At 40.9% G+C, this 27,353-nt stretch overlaps 1 protein-coding gene across 12 annotated transcripts in view; it reads left to right on the top strand.

The window, feature by feature from the left end:
• The window catches only part of Traf3 (TNF receptor associated factor 3), a 99,282-nt gene that overhangs the window by 43,277 nt on the left and 28,652 nt on the right, over positions 1-27,353 (top strand). For 8 of the 12 annotated variants that reach the window (XM_074067115.1, XM_020167366.2, XM_074067109.1 and 5 more), the window contains 5 exons: positions 318-450; positions 5,877-5,989; positions 9,393-9,514; positions 24,257-24,515; positions 26,110-26,161. In XM_074067115.1, the coding sequence (XP_073923216.1) occupies positions 24,274-24,515; positions 26,110-26,161 (294 nt within the window). In that variant the 5' untranslated portion in view covers positions 318-450; positions 5,877-5,989; positions 9,393-9,514; positions 24,257-24,273. Of the gene's footprint in view, positions 1-317; positions 451-1,309; positions 1,552-5,876; positions 5,990-9,392; positions 9,515-24,256; positions 24,516-26,109; positions 26,162-27,353 lie in introns of all 12 variants that reach the window. The other 4 variants (XM_074067110.1, XM_020167368.2, XM_020167365.2 and 1 more) reach the window with 4 other exon arrangements.

Below are 27,353 nucleotides of genomic sequence, written 5' to 3'. Positions count from 1 at the left end.
TAGGTGTATATTAGTGGGTATATTGCTGAGGCTTACTTATAGACCTCAGATAAGAATCTTTGTCTAGGCCAGGTGTGGTGGCTCGTACCTATAATCCCAGCTAGGTGGGAGCCATAGGTAGGAGGATGTTAGTCCAAGGCCAGGCCTGGGCAAAACCCCGAGATCATCTGAAAAATAACTAAAGCAAAAAGGGCGCGGTCATGGCTCTAGCGGTAGAGTGCCTGCCTAACAAGTGTGAGACCCTGAGTTCAAAACCCAGTACCAGGAAAAAAAAAAAGAAAAGAATCTTTGTCTAATTCTATCTCTTTATTTTACAGATGAGGAAACTGAGGCCCAAAGAAGTTATGCCACTTGGTTAAGGTCCCAAAGCAAGTCAGAAACCAGATCTAGGACCAGAAACTTGGCTCCTGGCTCTCTCTTCTCCTGAGGATCACTTTCCTGACAAACAAGGTTTGCTCTCAGTTCATTATTTTTTATTTTCTTTTTGTCAGAGGAGGCCTATCATAATAAAGGCCTCTAACTTTTAGAGCTCTCTCATGTTATTTATTTATTTATCTTTTAGAGCCCCCTAATTAAGAATTTTAAACATTCTGACCATTAGGCCTCATGCTAAAATGAGAAAGCCATGCACACCAGAGTGTGATGTAGAGTGTCCAGATAAATCCTGATTTAACAGACAGATGTCTACCTGTCTGTGGTATTCTGTATTCTGCAGAGCAGCTGCAGTGTCCCTCAGTCACCCAGATAGCCCTAATTCATCCATCACCTTTAGATCAGCATCATGATACTGCTTTTAGGAAGGCAGGACAACATAGTGATCACAGGTTCAGCTTACAAGTTACAACTTACTTATCACAAGTAACAAAAACTTAGTTTACAAGGGCTGAAATGCAAATTGGTTGTCTAGTTAGATTCTGGTTTATCCTGGTTTATATAATTTTCTAGTCTTCAAAGAAGATTGAGGGTGTGTGTGTGTGTGTGTGTGTATGTGTGTGAGAGAGAGAGAGAGAGAGAGAGAGAGAGAGAGAGAGACTGGGGCTTCATGCTTACAAAGCAGGTGCCCTACTACTTGAGCCACACCTAGTCCAAGATTGAGGTTTTATTGTAGCTCACTTAGGGTGACAAATTGCATTTTCCTAAATGTCCTCAGTAATATTTCCCACACTACATAGTCTTACCTCGGATATTTTTTTTTTTTTTTGCTCTTCAAATTTTATTTATTACAACACATAATGCCATCTTTCATGGCATAATTGCTTTTCCATTCTTTGGAATTACATTGAATCTCTTGATCAACCATTTTTTGAAGGTTGCATGGTCGTCTTACCTCGGATTTTGATGAAGGGTTCCTCTCCAGTTAGCCTGCCTCACCCTTAGCCTGGCAGAGGGATGCTATGTGACTTCCAAGCTAAGTCTTAAGAAGCGTACAGTTTTGCCTGGCTTCTCTTTTGAGGATACTTGCTCTGGGGAAAGCCACTTACCATGCTGGAGGCATCCAGTGTACATGGGAAGACCAAATGGCAACACCTGCAGTACACAGACACTTGGCATGTGAGTGAATGGCCTCTTCAGCTGATTCCAGCTTTCCTTCCTTCCAGCTGAGACACCAGATACTGAAGCAGAGACTTTCCCTCTTTCTGTGCCCTGTCCAGAGCCCCAAACTACAAAGCCAGGGAATAGAACAAGTGGTAGTTTATTATACTACATTTTGGAGTCATTTATTATATAGCATAGTTACCAAAATCCTTAGTGTTTCATTTGCCAATATTAGATATGGATTTTCAGTAACACTAGAGATAGAAAGCACCAGGAGTTGGTACTTTTTGATAATCAGGCATTTTTTTCAATGAAGAGTTCTTCACTGATAACATACGAGGTTCTATGACACTGATGACAGTTTCATGTTGAGATTCTGATCCACAGAGTGGAGGGTTCCACAGATGCATGGTGCTGGTGCTGTGCACTGTGGGCCAGACTGAGGAGGAAAGAGCCTGTTGCCGTTCATAATCAGGCATTTTTAAATTTTATGTTTTTTGATAACTTCAAGGTAATTTGCATACCATAACCTCTACCATGTTATTCAGAGTTTTTAGTGTATTTACAGTTGGAAAACATCACTGCTATCTAATTTTAGAATATTTTTATCAGCTTGAAATGATAGACTCTTAATTTATTCAGCAACAAACAAAAGTGAAAGATTAGGATCACTGTACACTATGTAGAACTGTGCTCACATATGTCTTGAGTCCACTAGTCATGAATCAAGTTGAAGAGTGAAGTTGAAAACCTGAAAGTTGCAGGTGACTTTGGCTGCAGCCCTTCTGGGGCATCAGTTATGTGAGTCCCAGGGGTTCATATTGAGGCCCTGGTGAGAGGTGAACTTTATTTATTTATTTTTTTTTTTTTTTTGTAGTACTGGGGTTTGAACTCAGGGCCTACACCTTGAGCCACTCCAACAGCCCTTTTTTTGAGATAGGGTCTCATGGACTATTTGCCCAGGCTGGCTTTGAACCTTAATCCTCCTAATTTCTGCCTCCTGAGTAACTAGGATTACAAGTATGAGCCACCCGCTTCTGGTGAGAGATGAATTTTAAGTTGTGTTTTCTCTGGCAAGGATGTGGGAGGCAAAAAGGAACTCTTTCACACTGTTGGTAAGAAGGTAAATTAGTCCAGTCACTGGAAATGAGTATGGAGGTTCTCAAAAAACTAAAAGTAGAACTATCATATGACCCTACTATCCCACTCTTGCATATATATCAGGAGGAATCAGTCAGCATACAATAGAGACACATGTACACCTATGTTTACAGCAGCACTGTTCACAAGCCAAGTTTATTGAATCAGCATAGGTGTCTATCAACAGATGAATAGATAAGGAAATTATGGTATATATACACAAAACGGAGTTTTAATCAACCATAAAGAAAAATGGAGTATCATTTACAGGAAAATGGATGGGACTGGAGATCGTGTTAAGAGAAGACAAACTCAGAAAGACATATACCATACGTTTTCTCTCATATGTGGAATCTAGATCTAAAAACAAACAAAAAGTCATGAACGTGAAAGGGGCACTCTTGGAGGAGGGACCAGTGGGTGTACACAGGGGGACAGGCAAGGGAGGAGTAAATATGATGGTGGAAGTGTATTGTATATATGTATGAAAATGTCATAATGAGACCCAGTTTCATTTAAAAAAAAAGTCCAAAGAGGAAAAGGCTGCTACTGGCCTGGATCAGAGGTCAGCATGCTTTCTGTATAAAGTGTCAGATAGGAAAGGTCTTGGACCAGTTCTGTGTTTCTACCGTTGTGTGACAGTTGCATGTGTGATACACTAAAAATGAATTCAGTAGCATAATCTCATTAAAATTGTTTTTGGCTTAGAGGGAGAAAAATTACATTAGTCGAAGGAGGATAGTATCTTATAAAAAAAGATATTCAATTAAAAATGATAGTTTTCACACTTGGATAAATAAGCCCTGTGTGTGTTACAAAATAGCATTTCACAGGCAAATTTATGAATTAGAAATCTTTGTGAGGGTCTCCAGACCTTCACATTGGGATCTGCATCCTTTCTGTGTACTCCTGGCAGCCTGTGTTCAGCTGTAGGATGCCTGCTTTCCTCACTTGTCACTAAGGGTCATGGCTGATACATTTGTAACAAAAAAACAGCTTAACAAGTGAAAAACATAACAAGTTTATTTATGACGGGATCCTTAGGAAATGAAGACCCAAAGACCCAGGAGAAGCTGTCTTGTTTTGCTTTTCTTTCCTTTTTTGTTTTCCTTGGTTTTGTTTTGTTTTGTTCATTTTTTGGTGGGACTAGGGTTTGAACTCAGAGCTTTGCACTTGCAAAGCAGGAGCTCTACTGCTTGAGCCACACCTCTGGTCCATTTTGCTCTGGTTATTTTGGAGATAGGGATTCTCGTGAACAATTTGCCTGAGCTGGCTCCAACCTTGACCCTCCCAATCTCAGCCTCCCAGGTAGCTGGGATTACAGGCTTGAGCCACTGGCACCTGGCTCCCCTGTCCCCCCCCACCTTTTTTTTTGGAGACAGGATCTTGCTATGCAGGCAAACTCAGTATCTTCCTGTTCCCAAGTGCTGAGATTATAGGAGTATACCACCATGCCCAGTGAAACTGTTTATTTTGATGCTTAGGTTTAATGAACAATGGGCACCAATGTAGAAATGAGATTGGACAGATGTCTCTGATCTGATAGTAATAGACTGACTGAAACACATCAAGGCCTGTCTGTTCAGATTCATCTTGGCCTCTGCAGCATTTCTTCCCTCCCAGCAAAGGGCAGGACTCCCTATGGAATGAGGGTTTTATGAGCTGCTATCAGGAAAGGTAGGACAGAAAATTCTTTATTGCCAGCTCCTACACAGAATGGGGGAAGGTTAGAGTAGCATTTCTAGTTTCTGTGACCTGCCTTGGGAAGAAGAATTCCGGTTTCTATGAATCACTTCTTGGGGAGAAACTTGCTCTTAAGGCAGTTTGTGCAGCTCCCTGTGTCCTTCAGTTTAAAGCACCAGCACATCAGAGCACCAGATTGTGGGGTATTGTTTTCTGAGCATTGAAACTATGTCTCCCAACACAGCTGCTGACTTAAGCCTTTTTTTTTTTTTTTTTTTTTGCGGTACTGGTACTTGAACTCAGGGCCTAAACTTTGAACCACTCCACCAGCTCTTTTTTGTGATGGGTTTTTTCGAGATAGGGTCTTTCGATTTATTTGCCGGGGCTGGCTTCAAACCATGATCCTCCTGATCTCTGCCTCCTGAGCAGCTAGGATTACAGGCAAGAGCCACCAGCACTCAGCTGAGTTAAGCCAGTTTGAAAGAAAGGGTTAGGATGGGGCTTGGGTATGCCACACCTTGAAGAGATGCCTCTTCAATATTCTACAGTTAAAGACCCTGGTTGTGGATGTAAGAGCCTCAGTTGTGTTCAACTTCTTGAGGCTCTCCTCTCTGGTGCTCCTGTGTGCACCTGGCCTGCCCAGCCTCTATGGCCCAGGGCTACCTGCTGCCCTTTCAAGGGATGCTCTTCCTTCCAGCCCACCTGTGGTTACCTGCTCAGAATACAGGAGTCTTGATTGGCTTAGAGCCTCATCTCAGAACCCATAGATCCTACAACAAGGTTTTCCTTTTTCTTCTGAAAATGTCTGAGTGTTTTTATCATTTGTCATCATGGTTGATATGGCTTATTACAAATTGCATCTACAAGTTTAACAAGTCATTTCCTGCTTTCAGATTTGCTCTCTAAAAATTGATTATAATATTAATGTAGAACAAGGCTTCCAATGTATGATTTGTTTAAAACCAGCCCATATATCACCTTTAATAAAGATGAGTGATTTTGAAGAGTCATTTAATGCCTGGGAGCTAACTGGCATGGAGGTTTAACTTTATGCTTGGAAAGGAAGGGGAACATTTCCTTTGTTTCCTCACTAAATTTAATACCATACAGTTTTTAGTTAGGAAGAAAACTTTGGGGCCTGGCATAGTGGCACACACCTGCTATCCCAACATTTCGGAGGCTGAGGCAGAGGAGCCTATGCTACATAATAAGACCCTGTCTCAAAAAACAAACAACAAAAAGACAAAGGTATCAAATTGGAGTTATAAGAAATCTAAGTACATGCTATTTACATAAGGGTTCAGAAATGTTGAAAATAAAGTGGTGAAGAAAAATAAACTATGTAACTACTAACCAAACACAAGACTGTATAGGATCAGACAAAATATACTTTAGGGCAGAGGCAGTACTGTAGATGAGGGTCATTTCATGTCAGAGGATGAGTAACTTCAGTTTCTGTGACAAAAGCCTAAACGTCTTACTAGCTTGTTAACACATTTGTTTCCTGCTCAAACCAGTGCAGGTTGTCCTAGCTGACATTTGGGGATTCAAGTTTCTTCCACCTTAGGACTCTACCATCTCTTAGGACCTTGGGATACTCTACGGATCCTCTGCAGTTGGGGAAGAAAAGGTATGGAGAATCATGCAAGTGTTGGAGCCTCAGGGTGCTCCATACACAGGCCTCAAGGTGCTGTTATTACAGTACTTATGCTTACATTTCATTAGGAAGAGCTCAGCTCATATAACCAAACTTATGTTTGGTTATATGTAAAGTGTTGGAGCCTCAGGGTGCTCCATACACAGGCCTCAAGGTGCTGTTATTACAGTACTTATGCTTACATTTCATTAGGAAGAGCTCAGCTCATATAACCAAACTTAACTACAGAGGAGCCTGGGCAATAGAATGTAGCCATGTGCTCAGGAAGTAGAGGCATGATTTTGGTGGACATATAGTCTACCACAGTTTGTAATGATAAAAGTTTTAATGCAAAAGGGAATCATAACAGTTATTTGGATAAACATAGTATAGTGTCAGAATATACAAAGCAGAGATTGGCATAAGTTCTAAAAAAAGTAGACACATGAATAATTACAGTGACGATTTCATCACATCTCAGAAATTGATTGAACAAACAGACAAAATCTGTAAGCTTGGATGTTTTAAATAGCATCAGTAGCCTTGGTCTGAAGTACACATGTAGAACATAACATTTAAAATTAGCAACATTTAATTTCTTTTTCAAGCATGCAAAAGACATTTATAAAATCTGACCAGTCTCAGACCATAGTGCAAGTCTTAATAAATTTCAGAGCACTGTTATAATACAGATCCCAATATATGACTTTTGTAGAATTAAACTATAAATTGGGACAAAAAGTAATTACAAAATTTCAAGAGTTTAAAAATAAATTCATTTATATGATTCATGATTACAGAAGGTATAATGGGAAGTTTGAAGGTATTTTTAAAGAGAATGATAATGAAAATACTGTATATCAAAACATGTAGAATGTAGTCAAAGCTGTACTCAGGGAGATTTATAGTCTTAGAAAAGTAGAAAGCCTGGAGATTAGGCAAAGAATAGTTTTAAAATGTGCAAAAGAAATGAAAGAAAATAATGAAGACAGGAGTGGAATAAATCAAAATTCATAATAGAAAAGATCAATAAAAGCAAAAACCAGTTTTTTGAAAAGTCTGCTAAAAATTGACAAACCTTCGATAAAACTGATAAGAGGGGAAAAAGGAGGGGTATAAGTAATACATGAAATGAAAGGAAAAAAGAGGAAACACTGGATTTCAGTAGCCTGTAAAAAATCATAATGATATTAGAAATAGCATCATGCCAATAAATTTGAAAACTTAGATGACCTAGATAAATTTCTTAGAAAATGTAATTTCTTAGTAAATGTAATTTAAAAATAGAAGACTTTATCCCTATAACCATTAAAAACACAGATTAAAAGCTGGATTGTGGGGGGAGGGGAGGAGTGGCTCAAATAATATATACACGTAAGTAAATGTAAAACTGATAAAATAAAATTTAAAAAAACAAAATAAAACAGCTAAAAAAAACCAAAAGGCTAGATGTGGTGTTGCACACCTGCAATCCTAGCACTTGGGAGGCCAAGGCTGGAGGATTGTGAGTTTGAGGCCAGCCTGGGCTACATAGTGAGATGCTGTCTCAAATAAAAAAATTTAGATTTACAAAAATGTGAATGAATGGATATTGGGAATGTGTGTATACATGCATACATGTATTACCATCTATTACCTTAATTGATCTAGACAGTTTTTCTTGAGTACAAGATTAAACCTGTGTTTCAAACATTCAAACATGAAATTGTATCAATGGGGCCTCCTGTTGATGTAATCCTTCCCCATTCCTTTTAAGCTCAGGGTCTTGCATGTGCCCAGCTGGTGCTCTGCCACCTGAGCTGTGTCCCAGTCCTCCTAATGTAATTTTAAGACAACTTGCCCTTAACTGTTATAAGTGAAAAAGCAACTTGTTGACCAGCTGGGCTGACTCAAGATGCCCCAGCTGAGTCAGGCTCTCTCCCTGTATTCGCCTCTATGATTGCTATCCTCAAGAATACTCTTCACTCACAGTTGGCAGGCAGCAGCATCAGCTGCAAACTTCTGTGTGTTCATGTTCAAGCTCTTTAGGAAAGAGTGAGAGTCTCTTTCAGTTCCAGAATGAGAAGTAAAATCTTCATTAATTCTGACCTGAGTTGTGTGTTCAGAGTGGTAAACCAACTCTGGCCAGGGAAGCTGATTGGACAGGCCCGAGTTACATGCTTCCCTGGGTTCAGAGCCTGGCATTAGTGTCTGGAAGCTGGTAAGCTCAGAGTAGGGAGTTAATACCTAGTGAGAAATCAGGGTGCAGGAGCCATGGTAAAAGTGGACGAATGCTTGGTTGCCAAATTAAATTTCCATGGCAGCAATTGTCTAAAACCTCATAAAGCCTTTATTCAAAACAACTATAAAATTCTGTATAAAAAAATTGTTAGGCTACTACTATACAGCTATTTAGTTAGCAGGAATTTAAAAAGTCTGACAGTGGGGTGGCAGGGTGGCTCAAGTGGTAGAGCACCTGCCTAGCAAGCGTGAGGCCCTGAGTTCAAACCCCAGTACCACAACAACAACAGCAACAAAAAGTCTGACAAGTTTGTTGAAAAAGTTGAGCAACAGAAATTCTCCTGTACCCTTCTACTGGGAGTGCAAATTATTATAGCTACTTTGGGAAATAGTTTGACTTTATTGCAAAAATTGAATTATTCACTTCTCCAATAATTTAGCAATTACTCTTCTAGGTATATATGCAGAGAAATATATAGCTATGTGCTTGAGGTAGCTATACCAGAAAGATCTTAATAGTGTCCATATTTGCTCCAAAGCAGAAATTGCCCAGGAAACAGAAGAATGAATAACTAAATTATGGTATATTTACACAATGGAATGTCAACATGAGGAAAATAAACTATATCTATAGCAACAACAATGTTGAACAATGATTAAAAAAAGACAAAAGAATATATAATATGATTCTATTTACATAAAATTAAGAAGCAAGCAAAAAAAAAAAAAAGAACCCATAGTGTATATTAGGGCTCCTCAGCCCTACTACTACTCATGTAGTAGTTCCTTAGAGGATGTGGAGGGGTTGGTGTCAGAGAGAGGCATCCAGTCTGTGGAGTTTCACGATCCCCCATTCCCTGGCCTAGGTAGTAGCTGGACTACTGTCCATGTAACAGCCTGAGGGCCTTGCATACATGCTTCCTGTACTTTTCTATCTGTGTGTAGTACTTTATGATTAAAGGACTTTAAAAGTAAAAAAAAGAATAAGACTTTATAATGCATACCCTACTCAAAAAATGTAGAAAAGTCACAGCATATGTGCATAGAGAGTGGTTAAAAATGTTTATCTTAAACTTCTTTATCATTTTATAGAAATGGACATTTTAAGAATTCTGTTTTTTAAAACTTTGAAAGTTTTCCAGATGAGAGTTGACTAAGCATTACTCTTGCTTCTTAGGTAAGGGGCTCCACTCCATTACTTGAAGGAAAAGGTTGGCAGTGCTTTGCTTCTTTCTTTGTGGAAGCCTGCTTCTCCCTGATCAAGTTTCCATAAATCTCCTTACAGCATATGATACACAGGTATGTCGTAGGAATTTTTAATGTACATAGGTTTCTTTCTTTAGCTGCTGCTTTTTTGCTTTGCATAAAAATAACCTAATTCCAAAGCATCCTGACCTTACTCATTTTGGGCTTTAGCAGTTTCCTTCTTCAGCAGATGTTTTTGAGAATCTTGTACTGGTGCTGTGTTTTGGTTTCTGTCTGACCTTATCTCTCAGCATTCGAAAACCACCTTGAAGTTCTGAGAATAGCAGACAGGATCCCTGTGGCTCAGAAATGATTTAATTTAATGAGTTTGAAAACCAGGAGTAGAGGCCTGCAGCTTGCCTCTTTAAAGGCCCACTCTCTGAGAGCTTCAGTTCTGCACTTCTGAAAAAGAGTGCCCATTGCAGGAACGGCTGTAATGGCAGCTGGGGTGGATGCCTGCCTCACCCAGGTCTGCATCTTTTGATTTGTGAACTGTTTGCTCCTTAACCGTCTTTCTCTAGGAATTTGAAAGGAAACAAAACACCCTTTGTTTTCCTCTCTAATTTGTGATTAAGTGGAATTTTATACTTGAAATTAAGAATCCTTTAACATGTTAGAATATTAAAATGAATATAAAAAGTGTTTTGAAGTATTTGTATCCAAAGCAAGATTTAATACATAGCTATTTTTGATAAATAAAAAAGTACCAAGAAAATTGTAATTAAAATTTCATTTATAATCACAGTATCAGCACGGTACCATTCATTTTTCCCAAACAGTCCCAGTTTTTTTTTTGAGTCTACGTCAGGGTCCAAACAGTGCATCCCAGAGTAGTCTCTTTGAATCCTTGCAGTCCTCTTCCCTACCATTTCCAAAAGGAAATGCTGGCTGGCCATGCTGGTGATCCTGTAGTCAGAGGTTTCCTTGCCTGGCTTTGGCCCTTTGCATTGAACATGTGCGTCCACCTCGATTTCCTGTGAGTGGTGGGAGTATCCAGAGGCTTGACCTGGCACCCACTCAGCCCTCAGCACAGGCACCAGGAGATGTGCAAGAGGCACAGGGCCTGCTCATGGCCCTGGAGGCCAGTAGTGTTCAGTGCCTGGACTCAGGGTCGCTAGAGGTTTCAGAATGGTGGATTCTAGTTTTGTCATACTCTTTCTTGATTAACTGAAATATTTCTGAAATATGTCAATATTTCCTTTACTAGATATTTGATTACCTTAAGGGACAGTTCAACTAGGAAATGCAGGATAAATAAATGCCTGATTGTTTATCTATTTATGTCAATTATCAACAAGATGTTTCTTTGGCCACTCCAAAGGTAACAAATGATTGTGTTAAATATCATTGTAAACTCATGAATTGAAATGTATGTTTTAATCCATTCCAGTTATTCTTACAGATGCTAGTGGTTTGTTTTGTTTTGTTTTTTGGCGGTACCAGGCTTGAACTCAGAGAGCCTCACACTTGCTAGGCAGGCACTCTAGCACATGAACTACTCTGCCAGCCCATCCCAGTTATTCTTGCAGATGCTCAAGTTATACATGCTCCTGGAATTTGTTCTCAGTAATTTGACATGCCCAGTAGCCTGCCCTGCTTGCTTTCTGATCTGGGAAGATGACTTGTACCTGTTCTGCCCCAGAACTGGAAGTGCCTGTTTCTCTAAGCAACTCTAGTGCCTTGAGACCCCAATCTATGCCTAGGGACACTTATTGCTGCAGGACTGGTGATTATTTCTAGTCCTTTTGGATGAAAAATTAGTAAATACACTTTTTTTGAGAGAGAGGGTGTTGCTTTATAGTTCAGACTAGCCTTGAAGTACTCACTTTGTAGCCCATGCTGTTCTCAAACTCATAGTTCTCCTGCCTCTTCCTCATGAGTGCTGGGATTATAGGTATTTACTACCAGGCCTGGTCTTGGAAATGCACTCTTAAAGTGAAAATACATCGTGTGTTCATACTGATTTTCATTTCAAATTCAGAGAATCTGGCTTCTACTTCTTTGATTTTATATTTGTCTTTTTCCTCTTAGGCTGAAAGTCTTGGTTCCTAACAACTTACTCAGTTGTTTTAACCTGCGAAATGTATGTGATTGTTTTAAATAACAATACCAGTATATCACCAATAATATGATCGCTGAAATCAGCCTGTGATTTTCTGCAGTTCCTTTGTTCTGGGAGTATATACCTAGGGATATACTTCCAAATTGTTGCCATTAAGTCCCGGGAACTAGTTCCTCACTGTACCATCAACTGATTACACAGTTAGATATGCTTATTTTACTTTTAATTTTAAGAAGACTTTCTTTTTAATTTTATTTATAAGTTTGTAGAACTTTTCAGGGTTCTAAGTCAAATAAAATATTTTCAAAAGTCTGGCTCCAGTGGCTCACACCTAGCTTCAGGAGGCAGAGATCAGGAGGATTGTGGTTTGAAGCCAGCCTTGGCAAATAGTTCGCAAGACCCTATCTTGAAAAAACTCATCACAGAAAAGGGCTGGCAGAGTGGCTCAAGGTGTAAGACGCTGAGTTTAAACCTCAGTACCACAAAAGAATATATATATATATTGTCAGAACTCTCACTTCCATTCCTAATCTCTTTACCATGTTAACTAAAAATATCTAATTTGTAAAATTTTTACCTTTTCATTTTCAGTGTGCATGTATGTGTGCATGCATGTATGTGCATGTGCATCCTCTTTCCTGAGAACTCATGCCCTCAGAGGACATAATACTACTCAGCATGAGTGTTCAGAGAAAAGAGGATTTACTAGACTAGACCTGAACATCAGCTTTAAACCCCAGTAGAAATGGGGGCAGTTTGTGAAAGAGCCTGGAAGGAGCATTGAGATGAGAACCAATGTTTTCTGATATCTCATGTTTTATTCTGAACTTTGATATAAACACTTATAAACTATTCCTTAATTGGGCCATGTTTTGTGCATTTTACTTTTTTTTTTTTTTTGATGACACACAAAATCTTTATTGCCACAGGAAGCAAGGGCACTCATCCCATTTCACTAACAGCCTTAAGAATCGCAAAAGTACAGACTCCACACAATAATGTATAACACAGACTTGGGGAGAAATGGTCTCTTGGACTATGTTGGCTGTAATATTGGGGTAACCAGTTGATCTGTTCATACCCCTAGCATAATGAAAAAAAATCAACTAGTAACATCTAATTCATATATACAATTCAAATAAAATCTATATATTTGCTCTAATATATAGTAAGTTTAATACATTAGTGTTTACAAAATAAAAACTTTATTCTTCTGAAAAATTTCTTGTGCTTCTTTCTTATGGCTAAACTTGAAAGATGAGAGAAGTATAGTTAAGGAAATTTACAGACTTAAAGATGTAGCTTGTGGGTCCATGAAAGATGAATGAATATTAGTTAGATGATGACTGCATCTTTAAAAAACATTTATGTTTTTCATATCCATCTTCAAGTAGAATTGATGCTCCAGGACAGTGAACCACACAGCATACCTGCAGCTCTCCAAAATCCAGGACCTCCCACCTAGTTGAACAGGTGTAAACCCCCTTGAAAAGTTGTGGCCTGCTTTTGGGAGGCCTATTAGGTGGACTAAACCCTGGGCTCCATGTCCTCCTTTCTATTCAAATGGCAGGACTCCAGCTATGACTAGAAGAGGCACAAGTCTGCACACAGTAAGGGATGACCAAAGCTTTTAAAACTCCTCAATCCTATGAACCAAGTGATACTACCAATGTCGGGCCTCAAGTGGTACTTACTTTCTTGGAGGGTGTAAGACCACACTTTATCCTATGTTTATCAAGTTCTTTTCCAACTGTCAGCTGGGGTGTGTTGGTCTGTGTCTCTCTCTCACTCCCTCTTTTAACAGGGCTTTTAATAAGTGGTTATGTGCCGCTTATTTGTTTGGACTAGTCTAGTCTCCTCTCCTCTCCTCTGGTGTGTTGGCCAGGGACCCTTTCCCACAGTGGAGCATTTGGCATGTGTAAATATGGGTTTGCAGAGAATGTCCTCATCATAAGCACACCTGTGTGTTTGTGATCTTCTCCCTGCCCCTTTATTATTGGCATCACTTGGGTGACACTTCTGATTTCCCTGCAGGACTTGATGTGGAGCTTGTTTTCTACATGTGTGCCATTTCGTTCTTTCTTGCTGCTGGGAGCCTTTCTTTGTTTATCTGATGTTTCCCTTTTTTGGTTTTCCCCGGGCTTTCCAGTTCTTGGAACACCCTTTTGTCAGCAGATGAACTTTTGTTTCCAGTTTCTAATCTCCAAAATTAAAGTGTAGATCAACTTAAATTACAGAAGCAGGGAGCATAATCACAGTGCTTGAGGAGAGAAAAGAAGTCATAGGACTGTATCCACTGTGCTTCTACATGTAGCTAAGCCAGGGCTTCCGGAGCAGCTAACTAGAAACTAAACTTGATGACACTGTTTGCTTAAAAAAATCAGAGATGTCTTTCATTTGGGTAAAATAAAGCCTCAAAATGCAATAAATTCAAACTTAAAAATGTAGCAAACAGTAAATAATCAATGGAGTAATAATTCTGCTTGAAGGAAACTGCATTAATCAGTTCTGGAACTCTGAATGCCAGACGCTGTAGAACATCAGCTCCAGGGCTGCTGCTTTCGCTCTTGGCTCCTCTTCAGGTCCTCAGCCTATGCTTAAGTGGCTCTGCACTTCTCTTTGCACTCCTTTGCTTTGTGGATCCAAACATTCACTACTATTCAGCAGTGAATGTTTCTTTGTGTGTTGGAAGCAAATGGTCTTTTCTCACTTGATGCCCATGAGGGTGGGTAGGTGAGCTACTGGCAGTGGCCTTGAACTCAGGTCTTCACGCTTGCAAAGCAGGCGCTCTACCATTTGAGCCATGCCTCAAGTCCATGGCAGTGGCCTTGAATTCCTATTGCATCTGTGACTTGACAACCCTACCCAGAGGCCCATGTGATCAGTCTCTGGACATTGTAACCCCAAATCAGACTGTTACATGTTAGTTGGCAAGTGCCTCAAGCATCAGCATTAATTCATTTGACTGACTTCGTGTAATTTTTCTTCATCAACACAATAATTATAAAATTGTAGAATGTCATTAACTTATAATTGCTACATCTTTTTGTGTGTGTGTGTGGTACTGAGGGTTGAACTCAGGACCTTGTGCTTGCTAGGCAGGTGCTCTACCACTTGAGCACTCCACCAACCCTTTCTACATTGGTTATTTTTAAGGTAGGGTCTCACTGTATGCCCAATTTGGCCTGAACCACAATCCTTCTATTTGTGTTTCCCACCTAGCTGGAATGACAGGTGCACACCATCATACCCAGACATTGGTTGAGATGGGGTCTTTTGAATATTTTGCCCAGGGTGGCCTCAAACTGCGATCCTCTTCATCTCGGTAGCTAGAATTACAGGTGTGAGCCATCATGCCCAGATGTAATTGCTGCACCTAAATTTTAGGACAGAAGTACACTTTATTTCTATGCCCATGTGTAAGTAAGTGAAATGTATTTATGTTTAAATAAAAAATCTAATCAAAGTTTCCATAGTTTTCTGTTTGGCAGAAATTCCAAAGATGTGACTGCTGTTTCTTGCTGCTTCTAGGGACTGGCCTGTCCCTAGCACAGCTCAAGCAACCAGATATAGTCAAGGTTAGAAATTATCATCACAGATACTATTTAAAAAATAGCCTTTTAATTTTAGGAACTTTCTTTTTTACACTGGTTTTTAGTTTGGAGGTCTTTGAACGTGATCTTTCTTTTGGAGCTGAACTTACAGGAACAAGAATGGCTGGGGTGGGTGGATGTGCATCCATACGCTGCACCAGCCGTCAGCGCAGTGTGATACACAATGGCAGCTATCCACTTCACCACTTGTTTCTTGTATTTCTCTGGGCTCAGTTTTCAGACACCCACACAAAGTTTGTTTTTCATTGATTTCTAATATCTTTAGTCTTCTCCACCTTAAACATTCCTATTAAAATGCAGCAATAGGAAACTTGTTGTTTTCTCAGTAGAGACAAACAACGTGTTGCACCAGGCCCAGCGTGTTCGCCATTTTCTTAGTTCCGTAGTAGTAGGGAGTGGTTACCAGGCTATATGCATTGAGAAGGGGTATCTGGATGTCTCACCCACTCAGATTTTTTTTAAAAGAATCTTTTTTTACATTTAAAAAACTGAAGTGGAAATTCACATAACATGAAATTTGAACTATTTAAAATATACAGTTAGGTGGCTTTGAGTATATTCACAGTTGTTATGGAACCATTACTACTGTATAATTTCAGAACACTACATCCCATCCATACTTATGAAGCAGTTGCTCCCCATTCTCTCTTGGCCCCATCTCCTAGCAACTACTGTGAGCTCTCCATGAGTTTTTCTATTCTAGACAGTTCATATAAATAGTCTAGAACAGTAGTTCTAGGTCATTCAGTATGTGACCTTTTGCTTCTTACTTTTCTCACTTAGCTTAAGGTTTTCAAGGTTCATCCCATGTTGAAGCATGCCTCTGTACCTCATTCCTTATTCCTTTTATGGCCAAATAATATTCCATTGTGTATATAATAATGCATTTTGTTTCTCTGTTCACTATTTGGTGGACATAAGGGCTGTTTCTTCTTTGTGGCTGTTATGAGCTGTGCTACTTAGGAACACTTGTGCACTGACCTTCCTGTGAACACATTCTCTCAGTTCTCTTGCATACATATGGAGGAGTAGAATCCTGGGCCAGGAGGTACCCCTATGTATCACTTCTTGAGGACCTGCCACACTGTTTCCACAGCAGCTACACCATTTTACACTCCCGCAATCAGTGATGAAAGTTCCAGTTTCTCCATATTCTCATCAACACTTGACAATTGTTCGTTTTTGGGTTTTTTTTTTTTTTTTAATTTAAAAATTTTAGTCTTTCTAGTGGTGGTAAAGTGGTTATAGTGAGTTTCTTTTGTAACAACAATTTTTTAATTGAGGTGAAATTCACATAATTTAAAGTAAGTCATTTTAAAGTAAACAGTTGAATGGCACTTAGCATATTTACAGTGAGGTACAAGCACACCCTCAGTCTCATTCCAAAACATTTTCATCCCCTCAGAAGGAAGCCTTGTATTCCTTAAGCCATTCTTCCCTGGCATCCCTCCCCTTGATTACTGGCAACCACAGTCTGCTTTCTGTTTCTGTGGGTTTACCTGTTCTGTACATTTCACATGAATGGGTTCATGTGACATCATATCTGGCTTATCTCGTCAGTGTAAGTTTTCACATTTCATCCATGTTTTTACATGAATCAGAACGTCATTCCTTGTTAAAAAATACAGTCCAGCCTGCTCATGTATTATTTATAATAAGGAAAAACTGACATGAAATGTTTAAGAATAGGACATGGCTAAGTATAAATTAAGGTATATAATAGAATATTATTAAGGATCAGAATTGAGGGTTTGGGGGTGCTTCGTTTTGGTTTTGTTTTTTTTTCTTGAGGCACTAAGTAGTGCAGTCTAGCCTTGAGCACAGGATCCTCCTGCCTCAGCCTCCCTGGTGCTGAGATTACAAGTGAGTGCTACCACCCAGGCAGAGAATAACTTTATTTGCTACTGAGTTGACTGATGGCTGGTAGCCCCTAGGTAGCTTCAGGATAGGGGCTGGTCACTGGAAAGCTCAAAGCAAGATTAGAGGGTTGGGCTTTTCAGCCCTACCCCTAATTTCCAGGGAGGGGAAAGGGGCTGAAAGTTAAGTTGATCAACAATGGCCAGTGATTTAATCAGTCATACATATATAATGAAGCCTCCATTAAACAAACAAAAACCCTAATAAGCAAAGCACCAGGTTTTAGAGAAAGCTTACAGATAACTGACCACAGGGAGATTCCTGGAGGATAGCACACCCAGAGAGGGCATATAAGCTAGTGCCATTTCCCCCACACCTCTATAATGTCCTTTATAATAAAACCAGTAACTGTTTCCCTGAGTTCTGTGAGCTGCTCCAGCAAATTAACTGAACCTGAGGAGAAGGTTGTGGGAAGCCCAGTTTATAGCCTGTCAGTCAGTAGCATGGTAAAACCACCTGGGGCTTATGATCAGCATCTGAAGGGTCAGTCTTGGGGACTAAGCCTTCAGCAGTCTCATACTGTCAGAACTGAATTGGACCTTGAACTGCTGTCCACTGCTTCCATGCTTTTTTATTTTATGTTTAATTTTTGAGGTGCTAAGGGTTGAACCCAGGGCCCTGTCCTATGAGGTCAACCCACCTCTTGATTATTGTAGTATGTGAGCAGAGGTAAACCACTCAGACTGGCAGAAACTGGGAGATCTGCTGGCAGAGTGGCTCAAGTGGAAGAGTACCTGCCTAGCAGCGTGAGGCCCTGAGTTCAAACTCCGGTACTACAGGGAAAAAATAGAAACTGGGAGATCTGATTACTCCAAGTGTTGGTAGGGATATGGATTAACAGACAGTCTAGGGCTGCTGGGGTCAGTACATGTGCAGGAGAGCACTAAGGACCTCTATTATAAAACTGGCCATTTACACGCACAGGAAATCAATGTGAGTCAATGCCCTGTATAGCTATCCTTATCTCAACCAGCAAAACCCCTTGTTCCTTCCTATTATTGCTTATACTCTCTCTACAACAAAATTAGAGATAAGGGCAAAATAGTTTCTGCTGGGTATTGAGGGGGGGAGCGGGAGGGGGTGGAGTGGGTGGTAAGGGAGGGGGTGGGGGCAGGGGGGAGAAATAAACCAAGCCTTGTATGCACATATGAATAATAAAAGAAAAATGAAAAAAAAAATAAATGTTTAGCACTGTACCTGAAAAAAAAAAAATAAAACTGGCCATTTGTACAACCTACTTACCAGTAGTTCCTCTGTGCTTCCGAGGAGCAAGAGTCCAGGGAGGGATGGCATACTCTTTCTGTGGGCAAGAGGAAAATACTCTCTATCACATAGTCTTTATTTTGGTTTTTTTATACTTAAAAATCTAAAAAGCAGGTGTGCTGGTGCATACTTGTAATCCTAGCACTTGGGAGAGTTATCATGAGTTCAAAGCCAGCCTGAACTACAAAGTGAGACTCATGTCTCAAAACACTAAAATCAATCAATCAATCAAACAAACAAACAAACCTATAAAGCAATCTTAGTTCAGGGCCTTACAGAACTATGCTGCTGGCTAGATTTGACCCACAGGCTGTATTTGCTCATCCCCGGTATCATGATCAAGGGTATATGCCCTAGAGAAGTTTGTCCAGGTGCCCCAAAAAAACCACCAGTATTCAGAGCAGACTGTTGATAGTAGCAAAAACTGGAGACAGTGTGATAAGAAGTGGATAAGTACACTATTAATATACCAGCAAAAGTAAAGTCTATCTATACACAGAAAACATGGAGGAATATTTATAGTGCTGGTGACAAGGCAGAGGACCATGCACAATAAGATACTTATTTATTTATTTATCTATCTATCTATTTATTTATTATAGGTACATGGGCTTTATTACATTTATGTATGTATGTATTTTTCTCTTATTTGTTTATTAGCATGTTGTAGTTGTACTGGGGGTACATTATGACATTTACAAAAATGCTTCCTGTATGTCTTAGACTCATCCCCTTCATCCCTCTCCCCCAACCCCCTCCCCTTCTTAAAACAGTTTCAACAGATCTCCTTGTTCCATTTTCATACATAAATACACATTGCTTCTACCAAGATACCACATTTATAAAGTTCAAAAATAGGCAAAAGTATAATGTTTAAGAAGAGATATGTATAGTAGAACTATAAGTGCAGAGTTCAGGTGATGTTTGCCTTTGGAGAGCAGTGGGAGGATGGGCGAGCGGAAAACACAGGTGGGAAATGACTGATGCCGCTGCAGGCTCTGGGTTCATTTCCTGCTCTCACTTCATATTGTGCAAGTCTTGCACATGATTATTGTGTCAGATACAACCTAATACATTTTTTTGAAAGGTAGGAAAGGATCCCAGCCGGGGATCTTAAAACTCACTACCTGTCCTGCCTGAAGCAGTCTTTTCTTTTTTCTCTCCTCTCCCTCCCCTCTCCCTCCTCCTCCCCTCTTCTCTTTTTCTTTTGTGAAAACAAAATTCTTTTTTTAAAAAACTTTGTTTGGGGGAAGCAGTACGGGCGACTAAACTCAGGGTCTTGTGCTTTCTAGGCAAGGGCTGATCCTTGAAGCAGTGTTTCTGCCACAGAGCTTGGCAGTGTGCGCATCTTTTATTATATCCCAATATTCCTGGTTTTTTTTTTTTTGATTCTACTCAGAATGGATTATTTTTTGTTGCCTTCCTCTCCCATACTGGGGATGGAATCCAGGGTCTTGTACATGGTAGTCAAGCACTCTGCCACTGAGCCCTTTACTTTTTGTTTTTGAGATAGGGTCTTGCTAACTTTCCCAGGCTGGCCTCAAAGTCTTGATCCTCTTGCCTCTACCTCCCAGGTAGCTGGGATTACAAGTGTGCCTCGCCATGGTTGGATTGTTTTCCTTAATTTCATTTTCAGATTGTCCATAGCTAGTATGTAGAATTACCATTGATTTTTATATATTTAACACTGTAGCTTATAATTATGCTAAACAAATTTGTTAGTTCAACTAGATTTTGTTTGGTTTCTGGGGATTTTTCTCTATATAAGAACATGTCATCTGAAAGTAGAAATAGTTTTCCTCTTTTCTTTTCCAATATTGATGCCTTTTATTTTTCTTGCCTAACTGCAGAGAAGAGACTTTTTTGGACAAGGTCTCACTATGTAGCCCAGGCTGGCCTTGAAGGAGCTTTTAGAAGAAAGGCTTTGAGATGAGAAGCTAACCCCATTCCTGTCAAACTTCCTGGCCCCAGTTAGCATGAAGATGTATCCCACAGGGTTTACAGAGGGATGATATATTTGTGTTATCTCACTAATGCCTGATAATTCTATGAGAATTAGGTGTAGCATCTACTTTTCCCATGACAGAGTGAGGCTCAGAGCATAAATGCTTGCCCACAGGAAGGGATACTCATGCCAGATACCACCTCTACTAGCTCCCTTCTCCGTGTGGGGCCATGTCCTATTCAGCCATCGATTCTCATCTGCAGTGATGTCATCTCTCCAGAAACCCCAACCCCAGATTCCACTCCATAACCACTGCCAGTGGGTGTCTGCGAGGCTTCTCTCTTCCTCTGCTGGAGTTGGAGTTCTGCCACTATCCAACTCCAGAAGCCTCAGGATACCCCAGGATATTTGAGAGCCTTGTGTTTTGAAGACCTGTCAACTCTTTGTAGATCCAGCTTGGTGTTTCTCAAACTCAGTTTTTGACTTCTGAATACTGCTTATCCTTACCACCCTCACAGTTCCCTCAAAGCTCTCTGAGGGCAAGGACAGTCTCCTTCTTTCCTGTGTTCTTTGATGTGGTAGGCTCAGAGCTATGTACCTTGTAGACCCTTGGCCAGCATAGGTATTAAAATAAAAAGTGATTGGTTTGGCAAGCTTCTGCTGTGCTGAAGCTGAAGAAGTTTGTTCACGTGGTGCAGAAAGGTCAGTAGCGACAGAAGAGCATTCTGAGCCTGAATCCTGTTCACAGAGCCCCATGGGATGAGAATTCACAAGAGAATCCTGGCATTTGGGACAACAGTGTGGCCAGTAATACACTCCAGAAAAACATGGTTGCCGCGGAGGAAAAGCAGGAAATGTCACAGGGTGACTTGAGCAAGGCTTAAGATAGTATTCAATAGTAGTAGACATTGGAGGAAGTGCAGGCATCTCCTTCTTAAAAGACACATGGGCAATACCACTAATATTTTAAAATGCACATCATATTTGACCCACAGCTCTGTTGCTATGCACTTGCCAGAATGTGCAAAAATACGTGTTCAAGAAAGTTCACTTTAGAATTGTCCTTACTAGACCAATGGAACAAAATAGAAGACGCGGGTATGAATCCAAACAGCTACATCCACCTGATTTTTTGACAAAGATGCCCAAAACATGGAGAAAAGACAAGCCTCTTCAACAAATGTTGCTGGGAAAACTGGATCTCTGTATGCAGAAAACTGAAACAAGATCCATGTCTTTCACCCTGTACAAGTATCAACTCAAAGTGGATTAAGGACCTGTATATAAGACCTGAAACTTTGAAGCTAGTGCAGGAAAGAGCAGAGAATATGCTGGAACTTACAGGCATAGGCAATAACTTCCTAAATAGTACCCAAAAGACTTAGCAACTAAGAGAACGGATGGATAACTAGGACTACATGAAACTAAAAAGCTCTGCACAGCAAAAGAAACGGTCACCAGATTGAAGAGGCAGCCCACAGAATGGAAGAAAATCTTTGCCAGCTATACATCTGACAAAGGATTAATAATCAGAATACACAGGAAGCTCAAAAAACTAAACTCTCAAAAAATCAATGACCCAATGAAGAAATGGGCAAATGAACTGAATAGAGCTTTTGCAAAGGAAGAAGTCAAAATGGCTTTAAAAAAAACAATGAAGAAATGCTTAACATCCCTGGCCATAAAGGAAATGCAAATCAAAACCACATTAAAATTCCACCTCACTCCTGTTAAGAATGACAGTTGTCAAGAACACAAGCAACAAATGTTGGTGAGGATGTGGGGGAAAAGGAACCCTTATACACTGTTGGTGGGAATGTAAATTAGTATAACCACTATGGAAAACAGTATGGAGGCTTCTCAAAAAACTAAAAATACAACTGCCATATGATCCAGCAGTACCATTCCTAGGGATATACCTGAAGGAATGTGAGTCAGGTTACAACAGAGGCACCTGCACCCGCATGTTTATTGCAGCATTATTCACAATAGCTAAGCTATGGAAACAGCCAAGATGCCCCACTACTGATGAGTGGATTAAGAAAATGTGGTATTTGTATGCAGTGTAATTTTATTCAGCCATAAAGAAGAATGAAATTTTGTCATTTGTACGTAAATGGATGGAACTGGAGAACATCATCTTAAGTGAAGTTAGTCAGGTTCAGAAAGCCAAAGGCTGCATGTTTTCTCTCATATGTGGAATACAGACCTAACACAAATACATACAGTATCATGGAAAACAGGTCACTCTAAGGAGAGGTCACATACAAGAGAGGGAGGGTAAAAGAAGTAAAGAAGGTGAATATGGTTGATATACTTCCATACAAGAATGAATATAGGATTTTTAAATCTGTTGAAATCATCATAAGGAGACTAAGGTAGAAAGGAGAAAAATAGAAGAGATGAACCAGTTAGGGTTATAATACATATATACATGGAAAATGTCACAAGGAAATCAATGTAGCTATTTTAAACAAACAAAAATGTCTTTTTTTATTTTTTTAACAAAAACTAAGAACAGAAGGGTAGAACAGCTCCTGTCTGGGGGGGTTGGTACCAGTGGGATGGGGAGGATGTTGGGAGAGGGTGAATATGGTGCAAATATTGTTTACACATACATGTGAGTGGAAAAATGAGACCTGTTGAAATTATTCCAGGAATGGGGGGGAGGGGAGATAAAGGAGAATGATGAAGGGGATGAGTGCAACTATGATATATTATAAAAACTTTTGCAAATGTCACAATGTACCCCCAGCACAGCTATTATAAATAAATAAGAAAAAAGAGAGTGGGGTTTGAACTCAGGGCTTTGTGCTTGCAGAGCGGGAAGTATGCCACTTCAACCACACCTCCAGTCTATTTACTCTGGTTGTTTTGGAAATTGGGAAGGGGGGTGTCTCACAAACTATTTGCCTGGACTGTCCTTGAACTGTGATCCTCCTGATCTCAGCCTGCAACGTAGTTAGGATTATAGGTGTGAGCCACCAGCACCTGGCATGTTTTTTTTTTTTTTTAATGGTAGGACTAGAGTTTGAACTCAGGACTTCACAGGCACTGGCAAAGCAGGTACTCTACTGTTTGACCCACACCTCCAGAACATTATTTAACTGCTTTATATTCTTACATATTTTTATTTACTTGACCTCAGAGCTGCCCAGGCTAGAATCTTTGTGGCTTATTTTTACAAGTATTCACCTTACCGTCCTTACAAAGAAACTTGTACTTGGTGTGTGACAGAGCTTGCCCACAGGCACAGAAGATTCTGTCCAGTCCAGTATCCCTCTGCTATCCCTGGGCACCTTGATACCTGCCTAGACCTCAGACTCATATGAAGGGAGCCTTCATTCTGTGTTCTTCACAGGCTTAGTGTGACAGCACCCTGCCAGCCATGGCTCTGCATGCATTGCTGTGTCAGGGTGATTCAAGGCTTGGTAAAATGAGCGTAGAAGACAGAAACAAGTGCCTGGGGTTGTGTAGGCATGCTGTCCTAGTGCTTTTTCATGAGTGGTCTAGAAACATGTTGTTTGCAGCACGTGTTGCTGTTGGTCCTATTCTGGCCTCAGGCCTGACTACAAGTAGTACTGTGGTATGACAGGACCACTCAGCATCATGTCAAGAAGTTAACTAGGAATAAAATTGGCTGAGAATGGTTATTGCTTTGGCTGAAAATTTGAAGTTATAACACAGCAAAGTATTTATGTATATTTTAAAGAACCTTGAAAATGGTTTATTAAGTATACCTTTTAGAAAGTATTTTGAATGTAACATTAACAGTAGCATTTGGGTAAAATAGAAGGAGGGAAGCTATTTGGTCATGTCTTGTTCCCATCACATAGTGTAGTCGGGAAAGATTACCTCATGCTGTTTTAAAACATATGAAAGATAGCATGTCACTCAGTCACTTTTGCTTTTCCAAAACTATGTTTTTTACAACTTTGCACTGGGTGATGATGGGATGGCGCTCTGTTTATTTATTGTTATTTTTCTCCTGGCAGAATTTCTTTTTCCAAAAATGGAGTCGAGTAAAAAGATGGACTCTGCTGGCACACTGCAGCCTAACCCGCCACTAAAGCTGCAGCCTGACCGTAGTGCTGGGTCCGTGTTCGTCCCTGACCAGGGAGGCTACAAGGAGAAGTTCGTGAAGACTGTGGAGGACAAGTACAAGTGTGAGAAGTGTCGCCTGGTGCTGTGCAACCCAAAGCAGACTGAGTGTGGGCACCGGTTCTGTGAGAGCTGCATGACTGCTCTGCTGAGGTGGGTGTCACACACCCCATGGCCATCAGACCTGGCCTGCTGTGCCTGTCCTCACCCTCCCACCACTTCTTACTTTTTCCCCTCAAAAGTAAAGCTTGAGCCGAGTGCTAGTCGCTCATGCCTGTAATCCTATCTACTCAGGAGGCAGAGATCAGGAGGATCACGATTCAAAGTCAGCCTGGGTAAATAGTTTGTGAGACCTTATCTTAAAAAAAAGCCCTTCACCAAAAAGAGCTGGTGGAGTGGCTCAAGGTGTAGCCCCTGAGTTCAAACCCCAGTACCACAAGAAAAAAAAAAAGTAAATCTTGGAGGCTTCAGTCCCTGAGGAAGTGAACAAAAGTCTCAGAGCCCAGCTTAGAAGGTTGTTTGGGAGTAGGATTCCATGCGTGAGCTTACTGAGGCTTTGTGTACCCTGCCTCTCACCCCCACTCATGGTTGCCTCCCTCAAGCCTCTCCCATGAAGCCTCCCTTTACCATGAAACCATGGTGTCCTCTGCCTCTGTTGCTGTGTTCTGCTCAAGGAGCTCATGGTTCTGTGTAGGAGATGCACACCAGCTGGTAAGAACCACTCATTAAGTTATAAGAGCTCTGCTGGTCCAGGTGGTGGGAGGTCAGGGTCAGCACACAGTTAAGGCGGGTTCCCCTGAGCAGAATCCAGTCTGCGTGCTAATGAAGCAGGTGCACATAGAACATGCACCAAAACCATGGCAGCCCTCATCAGCCAAGTATCGACACCATTGGGTGATTACAAAGGCAGGCTGGAGTTGGACAGCAGGAATAGCATTGGCCAAGAAAGCATCTTACTCATCCTTTAGGTGTTGTATATTTGCCAGACTTTGTGCTGGGCACTGGAGTCACTGCAGGATGCACTCCACATGGTTGCTGCCCTCAGAACACATCAGCCTGGGAGCACACTCAGCTCCTTCTCCCTACTGGCCACTCCCACTTTGGCTGCTCCAGGTGTGAGCACAGGAGCCAGCTTTCCTACCTATCTATTATCTGCCTTCATCTCAACCCCAGTCTTCCTGTTATGAGCTTATCCATTTGGCCCAAATAGCCGAATCTGCTCTGCCCACTTGAGGGTGAGACAGTGTGAGTTGAGCTCAGTGATGGCACAATGGGCTCGGCCCCTGATTTCCCCTAGCATGGGACCTGGAGCTGACCATACCTTTGGCCCAAGAGAAGTACATGGAGAGAGGCCATTGGCCTTTTGATACACAGTGAAAAAAATTCACTATGGAGGATGTATTGGCTGTAGCCAAAGACAAGAGCATCTGGATGCTTCCAGATGCCAGTAGCTAGAGTGGCTTCTGGTAGGACATGTCATTTTCATGTTCATTGAGAGGGATTTTAAGTGGAACTGAACTAAGCTATTGTACTTACTAGCTTCCTTTTGAAAATTGCCATTTAAAAATAATTTAGACCTTTCTCCTGTGGCTCCATATTTAAATCAGATCCTCTGTGGCATCCCAAAGCTCCGTCTGTTGTCATGAGCTGGGACAGGCCTGGCTCAAGGTTCAAGGGAACTTGCTCTGTGTGCGGAGAACCTGGAGAGAGGGACTGCTGCTCTAACATGGTTTCTTGTTTCCTTCAGTTCCTCCAGTCCAAAGTGTACTGCGTGTCAAGAAAGCATCATTAAAGACAAGGTATTCTTTTTTTTTTTAATTCATATGTGCATACAATGTTTGGGTCATTTCTCCAGACAAGGTATTCTTGATTTTTCAATACATTCTTTTGTCCAGTGTTTTACACTGGGTAGTACTCTTCATGTAGCTTGGATTCAGTGTTTTGGAATTTGTTTTATCTTGGTTTTGACAGTTGGTGCAGCAGGTGCCAAGACCCAACACATGCCAGTAGAGCATGTGGGCAGACTTGGGGGATGGGAGTAATGTTCACTTGGTGGTCCTCAACTGTATAATTCCTGCAAGGCACTTTGCCCTCTGAGCCCATCCCCTTACCCATACCAGTACTATACCATCTGCTAAGAACCAACCCCTCACTCCAGGGTGTGTAAGGAGTAAAGGAGCTAGTGTAAGTGAATTGCTAAGGTGTCTGTCTGTGGCAGGGACTGTCTGCAGTCAGGTCACTGCTGTCTTCCTAGGTCTGTATGCTCAACAGTTTATATTCAGTTATTTCACAAGAATGTAAACCTTTAAACTTGCTAGTTTCAGGTGTCCATTTGAATTTGTTCTTTCCCCCCCCCAGTGTCTTGAAGTCATTAGACTTGAATGAACTCCCCTCTTCTTTCCCCATGTTTGGCCAGCTAAAGCCCATGGATATCACTGCACACTTAAGGTGTGAATGGCCACCCAGGCTCACAGACCAGCTTCTTCCTGGAGCCTGATCCCCTCTCATGCTGTGTCCAACAGGTGGCTATCCATGCACTGCTAAACTCTGCCAGACACAGTCGTAGTTTGAAATGGCTCATTGTTAAAGTACTTAAACATCAATAAAAATGTGTGTGGTTCCAATATTTTGATTAATGAACCTAACAGTTTTTTTAATGTAGGTAATTAAATTGTGCAGTAAGATTCTTGCTCTGGGGTTTTCCTGTTTAAAGCTCTTGCAGGTGTTGGGTCTGTTGGTTAGAGCAGCTCAGGTGGGGACAGCCATGTAAGGCTGCTGGCAGCAGGTGGCCCTGGACTGCTGGGAACAAGAGCATCTGACAACCTACTCTGGAAGGTTTAGAGATAGAGTTGGCCAACCCTCTGTGTGCTTTTTCTTACCATTGACTTTCTGCTTAAGAGTCCAGGTAGTTATTGCAAGAAAAACTAATCAAGCCAGGCACCAGTAGCTCACACCTACAATCAGCTGCTTGGGAGACTGAGATTGGAAGGT

This window comes from Castor canadensis, chromosome 3 (assembly GCF_047511655.1).
Source record: "Castor canadensis chromosome 3, mCasCan1.hap1v2, whole genome shotgun sequence".
Lineage (NCBI taxonomy): Eukaryota > Metazoa > Chordata > Mammalia > Rodentia > Castoridae > Castor > Castor canadensis.
Note: the sequence above shows the minus strand (reverse complement) of the source record. Positions and strands in the feature narration are given on the sequence as shown.